Source organism: Cupressus sempervirens, chromosome 7 (genome assembly GCF_028749045.1).
Source record: "Cupressus sempervirens isolate cs-2001-9-10 chromosome 7, ASM2874904v1, whole genome shotgun sequence".
NCBI lineage: Eukaryota > Viridiplantae > Streptophyta > Pinopsida > Cupressales > Cupressaceae > Cupressus > Cupressus sempervirens.
Window position 1 is genome coordinate 557,583,400 of NC_143124.1, and position 21,766 is coordinate 557,605,165.

Here is a 21,766-nt window from a genome sequence, read left to right on the forward strand (position 1 = left end):
TCCTATGGATGAAGATACTTAGGACCCTCTACCTTGCTGGGGTAATCATAGAGTTTTATAATATAAGAAAGCACATTCAAATGGAAATGATGGGTCGCCTCAAGGTCCACAGTGCTTGGAGCCTGCAGCAGGCCCACATTAGTTTTTGCAGCAAAATAAAATACATGACAATCTAAATTATTTTCGTTGTTGCTTTATAATAGAAGAAACCTTATATAAATGGAAAGAAAAGGCACTTTAAAATCTATTAGTCACATATAAGATAGATGGATGATGGTGCATCTCTTTCTATAACGGGGCAGTTTGACCTGGTCTCATATTAGAAAAAAGAAACAATCCATCAATAATAACATACATCGAGTGGGTGTCTAAGCCTTGCATACCCACAGAGTAGATTTTGCGATGCAAAGAAATATATGACGAACTGCATAGTTTGAAGCATTATGGTAGTTCGCTAATTAAGCAATATTGTGGTTAATTATGATATCTAAGCTTGCAAACTTGCTAAACAATGCTGGTGAATGTACTATATATATGCATGCTTACTAGGCACATCATGAGTAGGGTCAAGACTCAATATTGTAGTATGAGTCAATGTATTTCATCTCAATCGCTTTTTATTATGCAGGCTGAGACAGAGAGAGAAGTTGGAATTAACAAGGGTGTATGTGACAAGCAAATCAGATTGAAAATCTATTCTCCACATGTCCTTAATATAACCTTGGTTGACTTACCTGGTATAACAAGGGTCCCGGTGGGCGATCAACCTTCTGATATTGAAGCAAGAATCAGAACAATGATTCTGTCCTATATTAGGCATGAGACTTGCATTATACTAGCTGTTTCTCCTGCAAATTCTGATTTGTCAAATTCAGATGCACTTCAGATGGCAAGAATGGCTGACCCTGATGGTAAGTAGATTATGTATGTTCTTTGGACATGTGTTCTCACATGATGACCTTTATCTTTCATAGTGGATCCCCTTTGAATGAATTGCTGTACTTATCTTTTATTGGTGCATTGCAATACTTAATACTTACAATGATAATTTTGTTGCAGGGTCTCGGACAATAGGTGTGATAACAAAGGTAATAATCTCAAAAGAGTCATAAAAGAGCTTTGGACTCATTTGGTAACGAATTACCTTTTGTATGATGTCTCCTAAGAATATGTAAAGGTCTTGTGCTCTTCGTATAACTTGCAAGTTTTAGAATATAAATGACATCAAGATGGGATTTTCATGCAGCTGGATATTATGGACAGGGGAACTGATGCTCGAAATTTTCTTCTTGGAAATGTTATTCCACTTCGACTTGGCTATATAGGAATTGTTAATCGAAGTCAAGAGGTATACTACTATACGTCTATTTTTAGATTGTCAACTTTTTTGAATGTGCTAGCTAAACACTAAGTTTATCTTTATCATGTTATGAAAAATCTCACCACATAAATATCAGTGCGACGTCTATTGGTTTTTCAAATATCTCATATTGGAGCATTTATGTTTTTGTCGAAGCCACTTTCAGGCTATAAGAGAAGTCATTCCTTGTGAATTGTTGCATGCGTTACTTTCACGACTTTAGTTGTGAGATCCTAAATGCTATTTTCTTGACCATTTTGAAGAAAAAGTAGCTTGTACCGCTGCTTTCCAAACTGATAAAATCTAGAGCAAAAAACGGGTCGTTGTTTATCGGGTGTCATAATATCTTAGTGCAAATTGACCCTTGTTCTTAATTGATACTTGTTGGTGTCAGTTTTTTAGCACTACATAACATATAGCAATTGGATACTTGACATAGAATATAAAACACTCAATCCCTCTCTTGAAAAGTAAATACTCATGAAGATATGAGTAAAACTCCAATGTTCCTTACACTTGTGGATACTAACTCAGTTATATTAATGTGATTTGTTGGTTAATCACGTAGGCGGCCTTATGTTGTTCATTCAAGGATTGTCGAACTCTCATTGTGATGATGATGATGTTTGGCTTTGTAAAGTAAATGAGCGACGAATAATGTTGATGGTGATTGCGATGGAGGGTGTGTTTGCCAATAATGCTTCTCCATTCTAACTTTCTTCTTCAAAACTCCAACTACTAAACTACTTGATGCTCTACTCCTACTCCTATGAATGGAAAGATTAGCAAATGGACGGGGATTGGATTTGATGAAAGCTTACCAGCGGCTCTACCTCCATAAATGCAATGATTCAAGGGAAAAAGACTAGATTACCACACAAGGCTTCCTAACAAGCCGCTAGGATGCTAGTGGCCTAGTTTATAGATCCCTATCAAACATCCACTAATATCACCATACAAATATCCATCTATTCTTACTTTTACTTAACAACTTTCTTGAAAAGAAATCTACTTTAACAACTTCAAAGAAATTTAACTCTAACTATCAGAAGTAGAAACCATGCAATAACACCAAGTGTTCTTAATCACCATGCAAGACACAACAATGATAAAAAGCAATTTTGGTATTATCTTAGCAACAATTTTCTTCAACCTTTTACAAATGAGAGCAAATGCCCTTATATAGAGGCCAAAATTACAACCAATGGTAGAGATTAAGAGGCAAAATCAACGATCCAGATCAAATCCCAGAAACCCTAATTAGGGTTGCCACCCCATCGGCCAATGAGAAGACAACACCTCTCAATGGACCAATGAAAAAAAGGAAAAGTGACAACTGATGAGAAGGCACCAAAATGGTAGCCAATCAGAATCAAACACCTACGCTGTCCAAGAAGAAGGAGAATTTGCCACTTGGGCTTACATCAAATGATCTAATATAATTCTACCCTTTTCTTTCATCTTCTTAGCCAAGGCAATGAACTTGGCTAGCCTGTCGTTGACATCCTTGATGGGAGGGAAAAGCATATGCCTCATCTTGAGCTCAACTGAATTCATCATGTTGCTTGCTGCTTGCAGTGTCTTTTCATGATCCTTCTCATATTCTCTCACATATCCAATAAAGGCATTGAGGGAGGCAAGGGTGTCCAAATGCTTCTTTTTGATGGCAACCTTCCCCAACTCATCCAATCTCAATCCAAATTCCCTCTCATTGATGTTCTCCTCTTTGATATTTTCAAAATCAAGCGTAGCCCCAACATTGCTCATCATGGTTGAAATTGAAGTGTCAACGTCTGGGCTGTGTTGTGCAATCTCATTTTGTATCTCTTTAATTATCCTCAATCTGATGGCCAAGGCAACAAACCAAGACTTCACTGTACTCACTTCTCTTTCATCTACCAACTTGGCCCTTTCCAAATATCTCTCCGATAGCTCAATAAATGCCTGTAGCGTGGGAATGGCTAAGTCCTTGACTGGAAGGAAATCTTTCCACTCCCCTTCAAATGCTCTGAATTTGTCTCTAATAGCCACCAATGACCTGAATGTCGAGATAAAGGAAGGCAAGAAATTTTGCCCATCTTGAATTATAGCATGGATCCAATCTTTGACTTTGCACGACTGAGCCGATATCTCTTCTATATTGCTCTCGTTGTCTTGCAGAAGGGTTGCCTGATGCAACTATTGGATAGACTGGCAATTTCTCCAGTACTTGTTTTCGGCCTCCAACTTTACAATCCTCTCGTTTGCCTTAACCTTTCTATAATTGAAACTATGCCTTCTTGGATCTCCTCACATTCCATTTCATCTGTGATTCTTCCCAAGTTGTGCTCTACTATTTCATACTCTTGAGCTACAATCTCATCCAATGCCTTGCTAACATTTGGTATAGAAATTTGAACTTTTCGGTGACCCTCATTATCACTCCTGATTACCTTTGCCACCGTTTTTGCAATTTGTTTCTGTTTCTCGCTATCATCCTTTTCCACTAACCCTTGAATATCTTCAGCTGTTCGGACTGTCACCACCTTGCCTCTTGGCATAAGCATTTGCCTTAACCATAGCGGTGCAGTGCATCTCCCCAAATCTGGATTTGGTTCAACTAGCAAAGCATCACCAACGACCTCAGGCGCCTGGCTTATTTCCTCAATATCAATTGGCCTATCCTCTTCTTCGCTGGTGATTGTCATATCATCTCCATGTTGGTTCTTTGAGAGAGGAGAGTAATCGGTAATGTCATTGTAACCGCTTGAATCCAAATTAGAGCTCACCTCTACCACGGCCCTTTGTCCACTTGTATTATCCTCTTGGCCTCTAGCCTCAATTATGCTCTCCCTTGATGGTGCTGCATTCTGTCTCTTTGCTGGAGGTTCCTGATGTTCTTTACTTTTCTCAACCTCCAAATTTCTCTTCTTGCTCTTAATTGCTCTTTGTTGCTAGCTATTGTGCCCAACTTTCTGTCTGACTGACTCTGCTGGACCTTCTTCCTCCAGTTTCATCTTTTCATAAGTAAGGCGTACCTTCCGATTTTGTAACTGCCTTAACTTCTCATTGTACCACAACTCAATGTGTAGATCAGCTGTCCTTGTAATTGCCTCTAAGGAAGGATCTTGATGATCGTCCCAATCCACTGGACCCAATTTTGTTCCATCCACTATATCATAATCCTCTTTTTGCACATTTTCATCTTCTTCCAGTTGATCGGGAATATCAAGGCCTCTCCATCTGATTGCCCTCATCATGCCCACTGATAATCTTGAGAAAGCTAGCTTTCTCACATGAAAGCCATCATGTGCATTGGCCCAAAAATCTTCTATAGTAGGAATATGTTTGAATGTGTTTTCGTGAGATGCTTTGATAAGACCATTAGATCCAAATCCTTGTCTTGCTCTATACCATCCTAGATGATATCACTCTTAACTCTTTCACCGCAGCTGCAAAGGCGACAGGATTGGGGCAAGTATCATTACCTATTCCAAATGAGAAGGTAATCCCTGTCTCACCTTTAAGTTTCATCATTTTGTCATATTGCTCAAGTTGCCTAGCCAACTCCATCAAAACTATCTTGTCGGGTGGGTACCTTGGAAGTCTCTTGGGACAAACTGTACTTCTTGCTACTCTAATGTATGTGAATTGCGAAAATTGGATGAACCAACTCCCATACTTCTTAACTTTTACTTCTACTTCTGTTGAGAGCCTTCTAGCGTCCCTTGCAATATCCTTACCGTTTTCATGGCAAAGGCGTCATTAAACATCTTATAATCTTTGGTGTTGTGCAAATGAAGCTGTGGATAACACTCATGCACCAAACATTGCCTCGGCCCATTGCCAATCACTCCTAAGGACTTAAGTCCAGGATTTTTATATAGTCTCGCAATCAGATAGAAAATATAGGGCCCCATGTAGAATTGCTTTTGATTTTGCACCGTTCTAAGTTGCAACTCTAAATTTTCACTTATGATTTTTGTCAAATCAAATTTTCTCTCTCCATTTTCAATTTCATCAATAAAATAATACATCTAGTTCTTGAATTGTATACCTTAGGCTACGCCCATGATTCGGCTGAGAAGCACAATAAGATCGCCATATTTTGATTTGAAATTTGACCTGTGAGCTTTGACGACTTGGTAACTCCCTTCTTGCCTTCGTGCAACCAATTCTGCTTTAGATGAATGAAGTAAGCCTCCTGATTATCCTGAAATAATTTGGCTGCCTGATCCATCATTACCACTGTCATGCTTTTATAATAGGGAATATCAAATACTTTGGTCTGCTGATTTTAGCCAACACTCTCTTCCTTTCATCAAAAATGATGAAACTGGTAACAATATCAAACTAGCATGCACACTCCATTACCAATTCCAGACAAGGCAAGGTAGGAGGGAAAGCCGTTGCATGTACAAATCCGCTCTTGTAGATCTTCTTCACCATGAGGGATTATTCTTTCTTCAATATGTCCTTAAACTGTATCATGTTCACTATACCAATATTGTTATCACTTATTCACCTCACTCTCGAGAAGAAGGTGGTCTTAGGTATCATGTTTTCCTTGTCTTTTTTGGTATTCGTTCCCTTTGGGTTCTTGCTTGAACTAACATCTACCGTCTTAAACACTTATTTCTGCCCTTTTGTTCTAAATGATATGGACTACACTATCAATCTCCAACCTTTCTATCGATGGAATCTAGCTTATTTTTGCCTCTTTAAGTCCTATCTCTACACTTATCAATCTCCAACCTTCTTTCCTAGGGGTGGGTCTACCACTTATTTCTGCCTCTTCGTTACCTTAAGATGGACTACAATTATATCTCCCAACTTCAAACCTAGGGTGGTCTCGCTTATTTCTGCCTCTCCAGATGTTCTATCATGAAATCTACACTTATATCTCCCAACTTCAGCCTATCAATGGAATGATGAGGTGCTGGATGAAAATTGCAAGAAGAAGATAAGGGAAATGAACCAAGCAAGAACAAGGAATAGAATCCGCCTTTAAAACCAATCTTCACCTCTAAAAATGAATAAAATTTTACCTTTAATCCACCTTTACCAATAACTGGGTCCTCTTCAAGTTCGGATCAGATCTTAGAAATTTCAATCCTCCTTGCAAATAATGATACCCTAGCAAAAATCAGAATTTCGACTTCCTTGAAATTGCCCACACTTGCCAAAAATCTGACCTTAAATCACATTGCCTCTTCACCAAAAAAAATTGCCCAATTTTGAAAGGAGAAATCGCTGCCAAAGATGGAGAAATCAGACTTATAAAAAATTGCCCAAGCTGGAAAAAATTAGATCTGCTCCACAAAATTGTCCTAGGGTAGAAATTCACCTAGGCAAGAAATGGAGAATCTGCCCCAAAAATTGCCCAAGCTGAAATTTGCTTCCCTTTGAAAAAAATGGCACACCCAAAGAGGAGGAAAAAGGAATGAAAAAATAAGAGGGGGAAGCCCCTTTTGTATCACACTTTTTGCCTCTCCAAGTGAACATATTGGTACAATGAACATGATACTGTTGAAGGACAGATTGAAGGAAGGACAATCCCCCATGGCAAAGAAGATCTACAAGAGTGGAATTGTACACGCGGCGGCTTTCACTTTTACCTTTCTTTGTCCGGAATTGGTAATGGAGTGTGCATCCCGGTTTGATATTGTTACAAATGGGCCGACTTGCCTGGAGGAAAAACAAAATTAAATTAGTCTCTTAATTAATGACCCAAATTTAAATGCAACATTAAAATTACTTAGCCCTATAGTGAATTTGGCCCATCTAGTTGTGAGCTAGTTTTGATCAAAAATTGAAAAATAGAAACAAGGTAAGCTTATGAGATGTCACAATTTTCATTTAATAACGTTTTGGCAATTAAAGTATCATTAAAATCGAATTTAGCAAGCCAAAATCAATTTTCAGTTCCAAATTACCAATTTTTTAAATATTTCTAAAATCTTCTAGGAAAAATTTCAACCAAATTAATGAGATTTTGCAATTTAATCCAATTTCAATTTTGCAATACGATTACAATTTTTTAACAAAATAAATCCTTTTCTTAGCAGTCAAAAATTTAAACTCCAATTTCAATTTCACTATTAAAATTTCCCTGTTCACCAAAAAATTCAAGATTTTCCAAAATGACAGTCTAACAAATTCATTTTGAAGATGCTCAAGCTTATACAATTATTTCAATTTTTCAAAATTCCATCTAAGTCCAAAAATTTGCAATTTTATCCTACCAAGTATTCGTTTAACCATCGAAAAAATGTTGTTTTTGAATTCTATTTGGCCTAAGGATAAAATTACACGTTTCAAAAAAAATCAAGTTTCGCACTGGGTGAAAAATAAACCAAATCAAATCCCCCCTGGCCCGAAGGCATCCAAAGTGTAAAATTTTCAAATCGAAAACCTTTGGACAACTCCGAAAAATTTGCTAAGGCAACCAATAAAAGGGGGTCCCTGAAAGTTTTGGGGCGATGATGTGAAAACCTCATAACAATACTCTTGAATTGTATAAACATATTACTGACTGAACTTAAGACAACATCTACTGCACAAAATGATATGGTAATAAGGTATTTCTTTTGCAATCTAACTTGTTTGGTTATAGTAGAAATGTAATATGCATTTCCCAGTTCTGATATGAGAGCGAATAGCAACATTGGATTTCAGTTTAACTGTAAATGTGCTTGCTTCCTTCATGTACGGTTATTTATGTCATACTTTAAAAGACACAAATCAGTAGTATTTTCTATTACATCTGCAAACTGTAAACTCAGAACCAGTATTCAGAAAAATTGCTTGAAGAAATCACAAGGAGTGGAGTGGTGAAATTTTGCCTTGGATCTAAAGGATCTTACAGATTGGTATCAATGTCAATCAACTGATAAGCCTTATGTGTATCACTGTATCTTGTGAACATCAATTTCTGAGTCTTGGAACCCAAACATAAGCTTTAGAGCCAAAAATCTTTAGGCAACTAACTTTGGGCTCACGTCCAAGCTAAGCTTCCTTTGGGGTCATCTCCTTAACAGCCTGTGTGGGAGATCAATTCAGAAGATAAAATGTAGCAAAGACTACCCCTGCACGAAACTTATTTGGAGCATTTCTATGCTCCAACATAGAGTGACCATCTCAGTGACAATACAATTCCATTGCTAAACAACATTGTTTTGTTGTGGGGTGTAAGGTGTTGTAAGTTGATGCTTAATCCCATGTGATTCACAGAAGTTGGAACTTAAATGAACAAAAATCTCCACCATTGTTGGACCAAAGAATGACAATCTAAAGACCCAACTCTTTTTACACTAATGCCTTAACCTCTTGAAGAAAATACACACACATTTTCCTACCAAAATTACCAACAAATAGCAAAAAATACCTGCAACCAGTGACTAATGGGGTGGTCATGGGTCCATAGATATATGCATGAACCAATTGCAAGACCTTGGATGCCCTCCAAGTGTCACCATTTGAAATTGAGTCCTATGCTACTTCTCATCCTACCAAGCTCTATGAATTCCATTATTTTGTTTGAATTTGAGGTAATCCAACCACTAGACTATCTCAAGCCATTTGAGAGAGATAGTGGATACTTTGCCCATGCCATCGATGCCAAAGATTGTTGATGGAAGGGCTTCTGACTTCCATGGCTAGTGCCTAAGAATCACTTGTATCAATGAGTCTATATAGACCATGATCCTCAAGACTAGCTCCAATAGTAGTGCGAGACTCCCTATGAACAATATTGCACTTGTACGAACCGAAGACGACACCCAGCTGGTGGGACCAAGCATAATCTGATTGACTAACAATAGATTGAGCTTCATACCTGTGACAAAGTATACATTGAGAAAGATCAAATCCCTCTCACACAGTGAAATCTAAATGCTTCCATTGTCAACAACTGTATACTTCTTGTCTCCTTCGAAGACCACTAACTTAGAGAAAGGTGTGAACTTTGTGAACCAATTCAATGATGTGTGAAATGTTGAGAGGCTCTAGAAGGCATATGATGTCTCACATGTAGGTCTTTTTAAAGAGGTGGCTAGGCAAGTTTATTCCTTTTAATTTCCATTCATCACCATGCTGGTGGAAATCGATTACCACGAGGAGACCTTAGATCTCAAATTTTCCTTGTATTTTCTTCAAACTTTCATTCAACCCCCAAGTGGAAATTAGATATCTATAGCATCATAATCTGATTGCATAATTCATCTTGTTTTACCTTTTTCCTTGGTGGATGATCGACTAGCTTAGGGATTGTTTACCGCATAGGTAAATTTATTAAGAAATGCACACAGGTAATGAACACACGAACAACAGAACTCGTAGATTATTCGCATATGCTAGAACATTACATTATGTTTCATAAGATAAGATGAATGATTAATGATAGAAGATGCTTTACAATGATCCCAGACGAGATTTAAATACTATCTGCCGAACCTTCCGAAGGAGTCCATCGGCCACAAACATTATGTCCGCTACAAACTATTTACTCGTCGGCTACAGAATACAGAAACACCGACGACAATCACCCCGTCGGCTAGAGAAACACCGACGACAATCACTCCATCGGCTAACATAGTTTCTACCGACGACAGAGATAAATTTGGTTGCGTTAAATTTAGCTGTTTTCCTTTTCTACTTGTCTTGGTTGAATACTCACCACTATGGGGAATTCTTACACTTGCATTTGGATTATTCTTGAAACCTCATTAGTTCTTTGAAGAGGAAGTTGAATGTCCATTGGGACAATTCCACACATTTTCCCATTCCCATTCATTGTGGAAATTTCAACCCTTTTAGGGATAGACTAGTTCCCATGAAGCTTCACTTTACTTGTTCAACTTGAGGGGGAGTAGAAAAATGGTGCTTCACTTTGCTTTCTCATTCACTCATCAAGGGGAAATTTGACTCCCTCAGGGACAAGTGGGAGCTCCTTATCCAGAGGGACAAACTTGGTCCTTATCTAGTGGAAATTTTGGTTCCATAAGGATGAAGTTAAAATTCTCTACTCACAGGGACTAGTGAAAAATCCATGTCCATAGGTCTTTCTGCCCCAACCTTTCCCAAAAAAATTCAAAGTGCCTGGTTTAGTGGAAAAACAACCCATAGAGGGGCTTAGCATTTTGACATTGATGCACATGCCTTAGAGTGAAATATCAACGTCCATAGGGCTAATTGCCTTACTGACTTGGTTTTTACTGGTTTTCATTACCCAGGAGTGGAAAGTCAACCTCCACAGGGATCTTTCATTGGGACTTTTGGTCCAAACTTAGTGGAAACTCATTTCTCTTAGGGACATTGCACTTTGTTTGCAAGATTTTGTTGTTTTGGTCCCAATTTATAAGTGAAATAAGCATTAGTACACTTTGAAGACTAGTTGACTAACCAAAACACCCTAACACTTAGGATTTTTCCCTTTGACTATGTTTTGCAATTTATCTTTAATGACTTCAAATCTTTAAAACTTTTCTATGCTTGCGACCTTGCTGACTTGAAAATTCATCCACTCCTCAATCTTTGAAGATCAGAATTGATACTTTGCTACCCAAATCCTCAATCTGACAAGTGAAAAGAGGGGTTCTCCATTTGCAATGGGGTGATGATATGAAAATCTCACCAACACTACCTAAGGGCGACTTACAAAACATATACACTTGTTGATGTGAGTTTTGTTCCACTACAACATACAACATACAAAATCAAAGATATAGCATTCCAAGATATAATACCAATTTCCAACTCTCTTTTGAATAAGGATGCTCATATGCTAAACAATATATATGGATGGTGTGGTCAAATGAGACAACCTCAAGATTCCTTCTTTATTGTGGACTTTCACTCAGTTATTATGATGTGATATGCTAGTTATCACAAAGGTACTTACACTATTCATTCAATGGATATCAACACTTCAGCTTCTTCAAATCACTTCCAACTAAACAACTTGCAAGGAAAATAAAAGCTATCTAACTCTAAGAATGTAGAATAATATTGATGATGGGGTGAGCCTCTAACCAATCTGATGGAGCCCGAATTTTTAGGGTCTCCATTTGTGCACTATCCTAAATCTTTTCGCCCTATGATTAATATTGTTGTCCTATTTTGCAAAATTTAGTGATCTCTACAAATTGCCAATCATGATTAGTCTTCTCCATATTCCTACAAAGTATTATCTTAATTAATACTACCTAGACATAATGTCAAACCGTTTGGTGTGTAAGGTCCAGTGTGAGTTTAATAAGTTCCTATTGCCTAATTGTAACTAAGATATTATACCCAACTTTATGATAGTCTCACAAGTTATCAATGCACAAGTTGGCAAACAATTGTTTGAAATGAACATTCAACTGTTGTCTTACAAGTCATTATGTTCTGAAGAAACACCCATATAGAAGAGGCATTTAATAAATCATATTGCATTTAATCTATTTAGATCTTCACAGCCATTACATCAAACACTTGCCTTGCTTCCTCTAAATAGCAGACCTCTCTCACTAGTAGTTTGGAATCTTATTGGAGAAATTCTGAACATACAATATGAATGATTTGCTAAGAAAATAATGAAACATATCGCCAAATCATGCTTAGCACAAAAGTGGTAGAAAATAGAGATATACAGGAGGAATTATTGCGCTTGGAACTAATCTTCCTATGCCAAACAATATAGTAGAATACTAGTCTCTTTAGCAACAATTATTATTCTGGAAACTACATTCGTTTGGATAAGGATGTGTCTATATTTCAGCGTTAGTGAAAGGAGTATCAGTTTGAGATAACAGAGCACATTTTTGTGAAACCATAGATATATCTGAATGTACTGGAGGAGTTGCGAGTCAAAACCATATGCAAAATCAATCAACAAATCATATCGTGTCTCATTTAGCAGAGTGGATGTGAAAGAACCAGCCATTACAAATGTCATATTGTGCCAAGATAACTTCAAGATAGATAATTGTTGGCGGAAAGTTCAAGAGGCCATAAGAATAACATTAGAGGTAAAGATCAGTTACAGATTAGCCATTATTAACTATTTTAAATTCTAGCTTAGGCTTGAACAACAGTAGTCATTCATGGAAAAATGATGAGTATGCTGAGAATAGTCGGGTCAATGTTGGTTGTAAATCTAAAGGAGACTCTTGATGCCATTTATAACTTTACATTTATCTTGATCAGACTATATCAGGATGTGTCGGCACCACTTGAGATGACCACTTTCAGTATCCTCTATGTCGTCAGACCAGGAATTGCTGTATAAACAATACTGCATCAATAATCGATTGCACATGAGAGATGTTTGGGCGATAATTATGGAGTTTGAATAATTAATTTATATGGAGCAGTAAAACTACTGCAAGAGTTATACTGCGGAAGCGTCATCTTAATTATCGAAGACCCGGTCCAGTCAATCATCCTGTACATTCACGATGCTGAGAAATTTGCATGTTGGCTTGCTCATGATGATGAAGCGAGCAGTATTAGAGGGTGGGGTTTATGTTTCAAGGTTCAAGCAATTTGCCTGAAAATGGACTCTCTTGATCATGCCAAAATGCAAGCCATTAATAAACTTTATTATGTAAATATCGGGTAATATTCTTGTTTCAAATGGTTTGGATTAAATTAGTCGTTCATTAGAGATAATCACATATTATGCATCAGGCAGGTGCTTTTTTAAAAATAATAATAATGGTGCCTTGAATAGAGGTGTCCGTTCAAAACACACCTTTTCGTTTGTATATAAAAGGGCAGTGCCTAAAATCAAAAAAGAGAAGAATGCATTATTATAAAAAATATTGAGACCTTGTATGGATGAATACAAATGGGAAGACATGTATTTTAATATAAACTGATATATTACATTGTAATGTTAAATAAAAGTTCCTTGTTTTTATTCAAGGAAAAGGAATAAATTACAAGTTGTATTTGCCCTTTGTGATCAATAAGGCGATGATTGGATTATCTCCGACAATGCTCGTGTGTTAGATTTGTCATATCATTCTTCGTTTGATAATCAGGGGTAGTGTGAAATATATGTGTGTTTCTTCATCTTTGTCTAATTGGGCTTCCCACCGAAGAAGTTAGAATCCTTTTGGACTAGCATCAAATTGCATAGGTGATTTATCTTCCGCATTTAGAGCACATGAATAATTAATGATATTTTAAAGTGTATTGTCTTATAAAGTTGTACATAAGAATCTTTATTGTGGTACACTATTGCCCGAATAAACAAGTCACTGGTCTTTGGAATCATTGAAATATAATCATTGGTTTTATAGTTGAAGTCAGCGATTCTCTTATGTATATCCTTCTTGCAAGCATCATCTCAAATTGATAAAATCTTATATAAATATTTAATTATCTCAAGCATTCATATAACTTTATTTTGATCAAATTTAAAGATTTTGCCAACTTAAGAATTCACCAAAAAAATATGCTATAGAAAAGCTTTGAACCAAATCATAAAGGTTTAAAGAAGGTTTACCCGCCTAGGTTTAGTGAAGCCTAAAATGTAGGGGAATTGAATCAGGACATCATTCCTGCTTGTTGGCCAAAATTGATTGAGTAATCCTATTGGAGACTTGGTAGAGCTCTTGGATTTCCAATTTGTGGTTTTGGGAACCAACAGATTAGCGACTCTATTGGGGAGATTTACTCACAATATACGTTGTGAAGTTACCCAAAATTTCAGATTTCACAAATTCGAATTAGAAAGTAGTTGTATCAATTTGTTTGTAAGCGTACTCTGCTAGAAGCAAGAACCTAGAAGATCAACAAATCAATACATTCCTCGAAAGAGGTGGTGACTTTATTCAATAAGAATTTAATGGGTAACTTTGGTGAGGGAGAAGACTTGGAAGGAAATGAAAGATAGTTTTATAGTGTATGAATCTTTTCAAAGAAAACCTTTCATTCTAGATGACATTAGGCCATTGGATCTTAGAAGAATTGATTTTAAACCTAACAAGTTGTTCCCTAAGATTTTACAACTTGTACCAAAGCTCCATGGAGAATGGGATGAATCAACGCTTCAACATTTGGATGCGTTTTATACATTCGTAGAAGATTATGAGATTTGTGTAGAGGATCAGGTGATGAAGCTATTTGTCAGGACATTAAAAGACAATGTGAGACAAGTATCACATCCCAAAATCTGGCTCCATTTGAAATGTTCATATAACCATTGAGGTTTCATATGAAGTCTATTGACAGATAAATTAGTTACAATCATGTGAAATTGTAAGATGGTTAATCGTTATAATTTTATATGAAGACTGGCATACTAGCTAACCATTATGATGATATTTTAATGCTATTTGGAAAGTTGGTTATTCATCATGAATTCATGGGAAGTGAAAAGGCGGTTAGTTGTTGTGATTATTTATGATTAATAACTTGTTATGGTAATATTATTATATTGAGGAATATGATTTAACCGTGGAGAATCTCTTTGTAGGGAACACGTCAAAAGGGTGGAAGCATTGTCAGAAAAGAATTGGGCACAGGGGCACCACCATCACTAGGCAAATAGGTATGAACCTTGAATCACCATGGCTAAGGCTAATTGACTAGGCAAGCAAGAGTTTACATTGGACAATACCATGAGCTACTTGGATAACATATAAAACATTTAAATATTTAAACATAATCAAAATTCGCACCTTTGATAATTTATGTTGGCATCCTCATCATTTCATTATATATATATAAATGCACATATGTATAAAGGTATGATGCCACCGTTGTATTAAATTTTTCAAGCTCGTCTCTATTAACATATATATATATATATATATATATATATATATGTATATGTATTTATGTATGTATGCATATACATCGGGAGGATATGAAGATAAAATAAATTCTTTGAATTATGCACATATATAGATATGCGTATCCTAATAGTTATGACCTTGGACACAATAATAGTATGATGACATTATTAGAAAATTATATATATATATATATATATAAAATTATAAATTCTTCTTTTAATAAGGAGTCGTTCGAATTCTATTTTTAAATTATAGGTCTCTGTGAGGGACGATGAGTACACTTGGCGATATTTCTTTCTTTTGGAATTGGTGAACCAAGAAGCCAATTATCTTGTTTACAATTGCCATTTGAGCCGCGGCTTTAGTTCAAGCTTTCTTTCTTGCCTAGACATATATTTTCGACTGCATTCCTTTCAGCTTAAGATCAATACTGCTCTCTTTCTCTCATTTTCTTTTCGTGTTCTTATTCCTTCCATTCGGCTCTCGATATTGAATGTGAAACCGAGCTTTCTATTTTTTTTGACAAGGGACTCTGTATCAGGCATTCACTTTGGCCATCCAAATCATTAAGAGCCGGCCAGTCGGGACTACCCGAATTCGTTCCATCATTGATCATGTTATGTGGATACTTCTATTTTCTCATCTGGTATATATGCATCTGAAATCTAGATGCAAGTTGGTTATAAGTTTGCCGATGTTATTTCCTCTTGATGCACGATTGTGAAATAAAAAGATGAATAATGAATAGTTTATTTGATGAAGCTTACCATGTAATTTGACCTGTTCGAATTTGAAACAGAATGAATATGCAATGTGTATGTTCTCATTCTTGAATTAGCTTGTCCTTTATTTTTGAAATATAATCTTTTGATTTTTATGAGAGAGAAGTGTTAGAGTCACAAGGACGGCTTCATGCCAGTAATAAATTATCATCTTTACATCAGCTGAGTTTCAACAAATGAACCGTTAATGGAAGAATTTCATTAATGAACAGAGACCAAGGACTCACCTTGGTTGGATGGCCAAGAAAGAGGGTGAAGAGGTAAAAAGGAAGTTATGCAAAAAAAGGAACAAAGATCAGATTTGTCATGATAACTTAATCATTCGAACTTAAAAGAATTTTCCAATAAGCTCATGTTTGTCCAATATGTACCTTGTTGCCAAGTTGAGTGGTGGAATAAAGAACCAGAATGCTCAGTGGCTGGACAAGGTGTTCCGTGTCTATTCCGGGTAGGATGGGCCTTTCTCGAATGATTTTTGTAGGGATATTTTGAGGATCCGCGGTTGGGAGGTTAAGCCCCTGACAATATTTCCCCTCTCCCTAAAATGTTAGGACATGCACCAGACAAAGATAAGTTATGCATTCAAACATTTGTTGGTAATAGGTTTTTTTTACTTTGATAATGTTTATACAAGTAGAAGATATGATTGATTGATTTATATCATCGATTCAGTTATTTCCTCTAATGAAAGTAACTTTTCTCGTCAATGTAATTAGTAACCAGTTAGATCGGTTGAACTTCCAACTGAGCATGGCATATATCTATATGCAAGAGATAAGATTATTTGATGGATTGTTATTTCAATCTTTCATTTATGTGAATAATGAATGAGTGTATTTTCTAAGTGAATGTTATTGCCATAGTTAGCAATGGAAGGAGAAGGGATGATACAATGGTATTTGATGCCCTAAATGATACAGTGGTATTTGATGCCCTAAATGATACAATGGTATTTAATGCCCTAAATGATATAGTGGTATTTGACGCCCTAATTGATACATTGGTATTTGATTTTTAAATGATATAATGATATTTGATGGTAATTGTGTTTCGATAAAGTGGTATAGCTATTTGTTCCTAAGCGACATATATGTATTAACTTGGGTTTTGCAGAAGCATCCCTAGACGGATTTTAGTTTTGAATTCTACGGTATGTAGATTTTAAATTCCTTGTTAAAATCATTGATGGGGTTTTCAAATTGTTAGTTATGAAATTTTCATTTAACTATTTTGTAACTATTAATCTCATTCATATGAACATAACTGTTATAACTATCTTCCAATGAATATGAAGTATTAGCTGTATTTCTTTGATATGATATGATGTTAGTCAAGACCCGAGTAAAGTGGCTGTTACAACAAGCACATGAAGCATTACCTATACAAAGTATCTCATCTTGGAAAAAAATTGAACAATGGTTCTTATATGAATTTCATGATTCAAGTGAGGAAGATAACATGTATTACAAACAAGCGGACATTGATGAAGACCAAAGTTGAAGCATGGAAGATCCTAACATGCCTCTACTTGATGCTTTTTGCAGTTTGGAGATATTTGAAGAGGAGTCTTCAGCACATTTGTCCATGAGGATGACAAGCATTTATCATGAGATACCATAAAACATAATGCTTCCACATGAGGAATTTATAAAGATTTTTTTTGAGTTGAGAACCTAACCAGATGACCCTGATTCAAAGCTTCTTTTTCAGATATTTGAAGAAGATGATGAGGACGAGGAAAAACATACCAAAGTGAGACAAAAATATAGTGCTGTTTCAGATTTGAGTGGAGAAGATTTTTTTGGATAGTATGAAGAAAAATCCATCCATGATGAGACTTGTGCGATAGCAAATGTCAGCGAATGTAAAAATGAAGAAGAGGATTCTCTCAGCATGGAAGAAATTTTAGATTTGTTGGAAATGGAATATGAGAAACATTTTGAGAAAAGGTTTCCAAATTTTTTCTCAATCCACTAGAATAAACAAGTTAATGGAACAACACATATTTAGGGGGTCTAGACGAAGGAAATGATAATTCCTAGGAATCAAATAGTGAAGATGAAATAGAACTATATACGACATTTGAACAAAATGAATTTTCAGGAGATAATGTTAATGAAGATATTAGTCTTGTTGATCAAACAAATGATGATTCTCAAAAGGATGAATTTAGTAAATGTATACAATTTGCTGATATCTTGTGTAATAGAACACCTGATGATCTAGATGGAAGTTCTCATGGAGGTATGCCTGAATTCTCTATATTCTTAAACCCATAATTTGAAGAGGAAGCATAAGATGATATGTTTGAGTTCTTTACGTTCTTGAATCTATTATTTGAATAGGATATTCTATGCAGTCAAGTCCATCAACATCATGATGCAGATAGCGGGCCTAGTGATAATTTTGAAGATGATGAAATTCAAAATGTGTGGAGAAGATTATTTAGGAAGTGGGACTTCCCTTAGTTTGTCTTATGAGCAGGAGTTGTATCAAATGTGCAAAATTAAGATGAAGTTAGACCATTCGATGGGGAAGATAGATTGGATAGTTTTGAAGATTGGTCATCCAGTCATATCCTAGGCATGAACCATCTTTTGAATAGATGCTACATCCCAATTCTCAAGAAAAGATTGAATTAGGCAAACATAATAAAATGAAATCAGATGAGTACAGTTCTGAAAACTTTCCAAATATCTTATTTGATCAAACTCTTGATATATGTAAAGTGACATCTTCTAAATATGGATTATCTTCAAAGTCTTATTTTGGAAAGGATGTGCATTCTAAATGTGGAGACCAAGCCAATTGTGCAAAGAAAATTGATCTAGACGCTGATATGATTGATCAAATGCATAAGGATCCTTCATTCAACAAGGACCACAATGCACTTGATGACTTCTCAAAGGAAAAACAAAAGTTAGACATCGAAGATGGCATTGATGAAGTAGAAACATAAAGGGAAAATTCTGATCCTAGGCGAAGAAGGGAAAGCATACTATTATCAGAAGGAACGAGTTATTGCATGATTAGAGCCGGGTGTTCGATAGAGGAAAGGATCAAGGTTCACTTTTGGGGGTTTGGGGACACCCAAATTCACTTTGGACTTGGTTAAGGTTAAATATGGTTTTCTTCTCCAGAGATAGCTAGAATCTCATTATGCCAACAGGAGCATATGTCCCCAACAAGAGCCACTGATGGAGCCCTAATTTTTAGGGTCTTCATTTGTGCTCTATCCTAAATCTTTTCGCCCTATGATTAACATTGTTGTCCTATTTTGCAAAATTTAGTGATCTCTACAAATTGCCAATCATGATTAGTCTTTTCCATATTCCTACAAAATATTATCCTAACTAATACCACCTAGGCATAATGTCAAACCATTGGTGTGTAAGGTTTGCTCTTAGTTTAATAAGTTTCTATTGCCTAATTGTAACTAAGTATGATACCTAACTTTATGATAGTCTCACAAGTTATCAATGCACAAGTTAGCAAACACTTGTAGGAAATGAAATTCAACTGTTGTCATTACAAGTCATTATATTATGAAGAAACACCCATACGACAATAGCATTAATAAATCATATTGCATTTTCCTCTAAACATTAGACCTCTCTCACTATTAGTCTGGAATCTTATTGGAGAAATTCTGAACATACAATATGAATGATTTGCTAAGAAAATAATGAAACGTATCGCCAAATCATGCTTAGCACAGAAGTGGTAGAAATAGAGATATGCAGGAGGAATTATTACACCTGGAACTAAACTTCCTATGCCAAACAATATAGTAGAATACTAGTTTCTTCAGCAATGATTATTATTCTGGAAACTACATTTGGTGGGATAAGAATGTGCTATATTTCAGCATGAGCGAAAGGAATCTCAGTTTGAGACAATAGAGCACATTTTTATGAAACCATAGATATATCTGAATGTACTGGAGGAGTCACAAGTCAAAACCACATGCAAAATCAATCAAGAAATCATATCGTGTCTCATTTAGAAGTGGATGTGAAAGAACCGACTATTACAAATGTCATATTGTGCCAAGATAACTCCAAGATAGATAATTGTTGGCGGAAAGTTCAAGAGGCCATAAGAATAACATCAGACGTAAAGATCAGTTATAGATTAGCCATTATTAACTATTTTAAATTCTATCTTGGGATTGAACAAACAATAGGTTTTCATGGAAAAATGATGAGTATGTTGATGGTTAATGAACAATTGAGAATAGTCAGGTCAATGAAGATCTATGTTCCCCCGAGTTTTTGGGACAAGGATGACAAGGGACGAGTTTTTGGGATGGCAATTTTTTTTGACGATTTTGGGGACGGGGGAGGGGACAACAAATGGGGATGACTATATATATAGGGAAATTTTAAAATACACATTGAAATTTGCAAATATGCATGTCATTCATATGAAACTAAGCACAAAACATGTCATTTAAACATTATAGAACCTTAACATACATAGTTTGAATGCCATCTAGGAAATAATAACTAATTTTAGTACTCAATTGTCAATTTGCATATCAATGTGTGAACAAAAATACTTAAATATAAGTTCAGCAATGAACAATATCATAAAAATCTGAAAATCTAAATATGCACAAAGGTTATAGGGCTCCCATAAAGTATCAATGTATCATCATCATGTTCAAGTTCAACATAGCAAAGCAAAGACTATGTTTTTTGGTTTTTTGAAAAAAAATTGCATTGAAAAAATCAGGGACGACCGACCGTTTGGACGTCTCCTTTTCGTACTGAGGACAGCTTGTCATCCCCTTTTTTCCACCCAAGCGTCCCCGAGTACCAAAAACGTCTCCCAGGTTTTTTACAATTTTGGGGACGACAGGGGGATGTCCCATACTTGTCCCCCTGTTTTGGGGACGTCCTTGTCTCAAAAACTTGGGTTTTTAGGTGAGGACGCGTCCCCGAGGTATGTAGATGAAGATTGTAAATTTAAAGGAGACTCTCGATGCCATTTATAACTTGCATTTATCTTGATCAGATTATATCAGGATGAGTCAGCACCACTTGAGATGACCACTTCCAGAATCCTCTACGTCATCAGACTAGGAATCATTTTATAAACAATATTGCATAAACAATTGATGGCACATGAGAGATGAATTATGGAGTTTGAATAATTAATTTACATGAAGTGGTAACACTACTGTAGGAGTTATATTAAAGAAGCTTCATCTTAATTATCGAAGACCCAGTCCAGTCAATCATCTTGTACATTAACGACATTGAGAAATTCGCATATTAGCTTGCCCATGATGATGAAGTGAGCGATATAAGATGTTAGAGTTTATGTTTCAAGTTTCATCCAATATTTCTTGAATATGGACTATGTTTCTTGATCATGCCAAACACAAGCCACTAATAAACTTTACTATGTAAATGCTGGGTAATATTCTTGATTCAAATGGTTCTAATTAAATTATCGGTCCATTAGATAATCGCATATTATGCATCGAGTAGTTTCTTTTTACAAAAGATAAAAAATAATAATAATAGGATTAGGTGCTTTGAATAGAGGTGTTCGTTTAAAACACACATTTTCATTAGTATATAAAAGGGGAGTGCCTAAAATAAAAAAAAGAGAAGAAAGCAATACAATTACTATAAAAAATATTGACATCTTGTAAGGAAGACTGCAAATGCGAAGGCATGGCTTTTAATAAAAACTGATATTATATTGTAATGATAAATAAAAGTTCCTTGTTTTTATTCAAGGCAAAGAAATAAATTACAATTTGGATTTGTCCTTTGTGATCAATAAGGCAATTATTGAATTATATCTGACAATGCTTGTGTGCTAGATTTGTCATATCATTC

General features: G+C 35.8%; 1 protein-coding gene across 2 annotated transcripts in view; it reads left to right on the plus strand.

Annotated features, from left to right (window-relative positions):
* The window catches only part of LOC149547990 (dynamin-related protein 3B-like), a 113,850-nt gene that overhangs the window by 5,372 nt on the left and 86,712 nt on the right, over window positions 1-21,766 (plus strand). For both annotated transcript variants that reach the window (XM_089792021.1, XM_089792022.1), the window contains 3 exons: window positions 629-911; window positions 1,060-1,088; window positions 1,247-1,348. In XM_089792021.1, the coding sequence (XP_089648147.1) occupies window positions 629-911; window positions 1,060-1,088; window positions 1,247-1,348 (414 nt within the window). The remainder of the gene's footprint in view (window positions 1-628; window positions 912-1,059; window positions 1,089-1,246; window positions 1,349-21,766) is intronic.